Source organism: Ixodes scapularis, unplaced genomic scaffold (genome assembly GCF_016920785.2).
Source record: "Ixodes scapularis isolate PalLabHiFi unplaced genomic scaffold, ASM1692078v2 PGA_scaffold3__209_contigs__length_174095766, whole genome shotgun sequence".
Lineage (NCBI taxonomy): Eukaryota > Metazoa > Arthropoda > Arachnida > Ixodida > Ixodidae > Ixodes > Ixodes scapularis.
In genome coordinates, this window is record NW_024609868.1 from 108706665 (window position 1) to 108712036 (window position 5372).

Sequence of the window (5372 nt, forward strand, 5' to 3'; positions counted from 1 at the left end):
GAGGTGAACAGCCAGAACTATCTGAATGAACGGCTAGGTGACCCGAAGGAGAATACCCCAAAGACAGAGAATTCTCCCGAGCTCTAACAATGTTACATGTGTCCTTCTGCCCAATATACACTTTACAACGGGAAAGGGGTACCGTTGTCAAGTATGCTAAGGAGGTTCCTGGATAATTTACAAAGTGACTCCGCTAGGCCCCTATGACTAGTTCTTTTTTTCCGTGATTTGTCTTCTTATGTTGATGCGTTTTCTTATTCGGGACACAAAGAAATGCCAGTTTTCTGCGTTAATCCCGCATTTACTGGGCCTCACTCGCGACGTGTCCGTCCACTAATTTTTGTGCAGGAATGTTTGTTGACTAGCAAACCTACAACTAAAACTAGAAAAGTAATTCCTAACTTGAGTAGAAGTTACTTCGGAAAAGCAATTAAAGGAAACTAATTATTACCGAAAGTAAAATGTTTTTTAAAGTTACTAAACTACTCGGGAAAGTAGTGAAACTAGAGTAACCTTAGTTACGTACAAGTCTGGCGCTGCGTCTGAGTCCCTCCTTCTACCTGTCCTTGCGATCGCTTCCGCTGTTTTAATTATATATTTGCAAACAGTTTACGACCGCACGCTGTTCTTTCAACTCAGGCATTGTAAGAAACGAGACATGATATTGAGGCGCTTTGGGCGAAAAATTTGCAACACGTCGCTAGAACTTTAGCAGAAGACGTCGGTCGGCAAACGGACTCGGAAGGGATGCCACTACGCGCTGGTAGCGGCGGAGGCTGGTACTACGAACGGCCCCGCCACCCCCCAGAATTATATTCCAGTTATTTTTGGGTTCCCCCTTCTGTGTTAAAAAAGTTGCGGTTATCCGTTATTTGTCACCTTTAGAGATTACGACGTTGGTAGTTTTCGACACCCTGAAAAATCGCAGGTCTCTGTTATGTTCCCGCTCCTTGCATCGTGATTTGTTCTTAACAGTTTTACCAACTCTTTCTGCCATCTTATTGGCATCGGAGCGGTAATCGAGATGGACGAAAATCCCCCGTTTTGCATTTCTGAAGGTCGCAAGATTGCTCCTTGCGCACCTGGTGCACCCTAAAAAAAGCCTGTGAGTCTGCATTCCCGGACAACACTCCGAGAGCCAATCACCGCAACTTACGGAGGCAGCTTAGCGAATGACGATGCGGAAAGATATGTTTAGACCAAAAAACGCAATCTGAGTTTGACATTAAGCAATGCAAAACGTCACACTTGCATTGCTTAATGTCACAACTCAGACTGCGTGTTTCGGTCTAAACATACGTTTCGACATCGTCATTCGCTGGGCTGCCTCCGTAAGTAGCTGTGATTGGCTCTCCGAGTGCTGTGCTTGAAAGTAGACACACACACTTTTTTAAATGCGCATTTCAGAGCACTTGCTAGGACACTTGCTCAGAGCACAGCTTCATGCACGCTTTGGTACCTTCAGGAATAATGACTGGTTCGTCCAAAATATTTACCCTCCTGCGCAGTTCTGAATGTTTTAGTCTGGATAGTTTATTCGCATATGTTGCTACACAATATGCAATAAAATTGTTTAGTCGAATAATGCAATCGAATAATCACCACATGCGCAATAGACGCAGATAGCTTAATACACGCATGTTGTGGTTTAGAGGTTTGGTAAATATGGTTGACCAAATATCACGATGATACGTCGCTTCTTCACCCGAAGAGTGAGTTGCATTTATTGTGCTTCAAGCGTGGATGAGTATTTTAGACAAATGGTGACTTAGGAAGTGGATTCCTCTAGTAGACGATGGTGCCAACCGGCCGGTGCACGAAGTGTCCACCTCGGCTCTGGTGCACGGAACTGTGAGAGCCGGTCACCACTGGAGCGTGGTGCACCTCGGCCTGCTGGTAGGTGCTGCGTTTGGGAGAGCAATTCAATTGGGTTAGTCCCAAGAACAAAGCCGTTGTCGACGAGAAAAGCGCTTCTAGGCCATGAGCTGTAACGTCAAAATGCGGCTAGACGTTTTTGTTTTTAATATTATCATAGAAAAACCTAATTCACTCATTAGAAACAACAACTATTTGTTTTCGCAGATAAGAAACTTATTATAGTCGGTGTCGACTTGTAGAGAGCGAGAAACGAATATGATGTGCAATGTTCGTTCATGGCAACTTAAGTTTGAACCAACTTGTGCACAGTGGAGGCTGCCCCAGTAATTGTAATACACGTTGAAGTAATACATTATTTCCCAATATACACAAGAATGCTGCCTGGAATGCAAGATTACCAACAAAACACGTGATTATAGTGGAGAAAATAATTCACAATTAAGGTCCAGGTTTCAACCCATGCACTTGTAATGTTTCCAACGAGATTGATTCTGAATCTGTCCTTGTCTTGTAGAAAGACGGACTTGACTCACCCAATGAATGGGTCGTGCTTGGTGACGATAGTCTTTGGGTGGACGACCTTTTTCTGGCTGATGGTGTAACCGTGGGCGTGGGGTGGCACGTAGGCCACCTCGCTGTGGTGTTCCACCACCGGCTGACGCACCACCGTGGTGGCCACGGGGACGTGGACTGCAGCAGCGTGGTAGGCGTATGGTGCCACGTATCCGGCCTGGCAGCAGGCGGCCAGCAGGACGAGGCAGGACACGAGGGCGGTCTGGGTGAGCATGATGGAACTGGTTTTAACCTAGGCACTATGGGTGCAAATACGTGGACACCATATTTGAGCTTATTGTTCGGAGCGCATGCGGGCACCGACTACACGGGTATCACCTGGCATAAACCGACCACTGTTGGTGCGGAGTACCCGGTATGGAATGGATCCTAAGGGCTTCGTTCAGTATGGCCTTAGCAGAATGAAATTTACTTTGCTGTCAGTAACTACCGACTGCTCGGATGAAGTTATCATGAGAGACTTATGAGAGTTATCATGTTATCATGATATAATTAATATGCCTCTCATGATAAGTTATCATGAGAGGCATATTAATTTACGATGAATACTTAGCTTTATGCAGAAAAGCACTTAAGAGCATTGTTCTAAAACACTGAACGAGAACATTCTCTACGACTGAAAATGGTGTTTTTTGTGGAATCGCGGGCAGTGAACTTCAGTAACACGCCAGTTTGTAATTTGCCTCCCGGACGGTATTCAACCTGTTCATCCAATCATCCAGTTTGACTTGTAACCGTAGCACACATGTTCTTTCGATCCGTCGTTAAGATACCTGGACAGCTATTAGTGCGCTGGAAACAAAAACATATTTAAAGTGTTTTGCGTTACTCATTAATTATCTTCTGTGCACTCTAAGTGTACTCACAAAGGTGTTCATGCTGTCTTTGTATGGAGATACTTCGACTGACTTGCTGCCGTCAAGACTGTGCTGCAGGCTTGTTAAGGAGTCCTTTTATGGGTGGCTTTGAGGAAATACTGAAATGTGCCGTAAACAAGTGTGTTCGAAGAGCGCGAAATGTCCCGCCTATATTCTTATCTCGACATCACAGAAAATACTCATCGCGTTTTCCTGCGTCTACCTAGAGAGCGGTCAGCGCCGGGGGCATATTTTATCATCAACATATACGTTCACTCACTACCACCATCTCATAAGTGTGCAGGGCACGATTCTTTGTACGCAGAAGGCGTCATGTGAACGCCGCGGTTGGTGTTCGCTTGAAGGATGTGGTCGTTGCCTTTCCTGTGGAATGCTTTCTTCGTTTAATAAAAAATATAGTTGGTGTTTAGGTTTTGGCTACGGAACTGGGATAAAATGAGAGTTATCTCTTTTTGGCGCTTCTATTAACAAGTGTCTGAAAGCCATTTAATTATGAGTGTTAAAAAAATCAGCTAAACGTCAACAGAACCTCAGCATTCCTCAGACATGACGGCATTTTGCGGCCCCTAGGGAAACAAACTGAGGACTTTGTAAACTCGGAAGTGGCTTCAGTGTTTTGAGCTTCATTCTAAGTGGCAACAAAAATGTGGGTTACGATTATGGCAGGGGATCTTTAAGAAATGGCAAGTGTACTTTTGAGTTTTGAGTGTTATCGGAAACGGGTTAATGATTTTTTGCTCTCTCTAGATGTTTTTTTTTCTTTTTATCTTGCTTCATAAAGTTTAGAAAGGGCATTCTTTTAAAAAGATAGCTATAAATGTTCGCAATCGTGACCTAGCTGTAGCTTTTAAACGCTTATTGAAATGTCAAAACTACATACAAATATCCGCGCGGTCCGACAACTTTTTTACTGTACCATTATGGTTTCAGCATAAACGAGACTACCATGACACTTTTAAATTTATAGTCTATTAAGGATTCCGGGTGAAAGAAAGCATGCTTTTTTTATTCCTATCGAGCTATGAATCTTGGGGGTTGATTAGTGAATAAAAGCTTAATGCACCCAAACACGTCGTTCCTTGAATGGTTACAAAACTTGAAAGTATAAAACAGAGAGGACGAGGACGAGAACAGGACATCTTTCATTTAGCAACAACATAGAATGGCACAACGATAAAAAACCTCCCCCAAGGGTCTCAGCGTTCTCAAAGAGGGAAAGGAGATACTAGTTATGAATTAAAGGGAATACACTAAAAGAAAAGTTTGAAAAGCGCATCAGTAATCAAGTTATTTTCGATTAGTTAGAATTAACCTTGGTCATTGTCAATGACCAAGGTTAATTCTAACTAATCGAAAATAACTTGATTACTGATGCGCTTTTCAAACTTTTCTTTTAGTGTATTCCCTTTCCTTCATAACTAGTATCTCCTTTCCCTCTTTGAGAACGCTGAGACCCTTGGGGGAGGTTTTTTATCGTTGTGCCATTCTATGTTGTTGCTAAATGAAAGATGTCCTGTTCTCGTCCTCGTCCTCTCTGTTTTATACTTTCAAGTTTTGTATCTATTAACCAACACGCTCGTTTTCAATTGTAATTGAATGGTTGCGTAGAAAACTTTTCAAAACTTTCGTGTTTTCTTTCTTATCGTTTTTTTTCGATTTTACATTGCCGCTATATTTTTAGAACCTTATTTCATAAGGACCAATACATTCTCTTAATTTAATATATAAAATAGGGACAGTACAGTAGAATTTAATGCAAAATTGTTTTTATATTTGTCAAAACAGGGTTGAAACATTAAGGCCACGCTTTCGCCGTTCTTTATCAATCTCTTCATGCAAAGAAAGGTAAGACTTCTGAGCGTAGAGAATTGGGCAGCGAACCTGAAAAAGAAATATGTATATATATAGGGTGGCTCAAGTCACCAGGCTTGATCTAAAATGGACCGTAAAAATAGACGCCTGCCCGTAGCAATCTAAACTTTTCGTCAAAGTTGTATTTCACAGGTCGGTTTTTTCTTGTAAAATTACAAAGCGTAGTTCTCT

General features: G+C 42.5%; 1 protein-coding gene across 1 annotated transcript; it reads right to left on the reverse strand.

The window, feature by feature from the left end:
• Window positions 1-1702: 1702 nt before the first annotated feature.
• LOC121837408 lies at window positions 1703-3329 on the reverse strand. The gene is made up of 3 exons (XM_042293032.1): window positions 3318-3329; window positions 2412-2653; window positions 1703-1903 (listed from the first exon to the last, which is right to left on the reverse strand). The coding sequence occupies exons 1-3, from the start codon at window positions 3327-3329 to the stop codon at window positions 1786-1788; spliced, it is 372 nt and encodes a 123-aa protein (XP_042148966.1). The 3' UTR covers window positions 1703-1785.
• Between the last annotated feature and the right edge of the window lie 2043 nt (window positions 3330-5372).

Coding starts and splice junctions, on each gene's coding strand:
- LOC121837408 (XM_042293032.1), bottom strand. Junction 1,904..2,411: donor AAGCACGACCCATTCATTGG/GTGAGTCAAGTC, acceptor TCCCAAACGCAG/CACCTACCAGCAGGCCGAGG.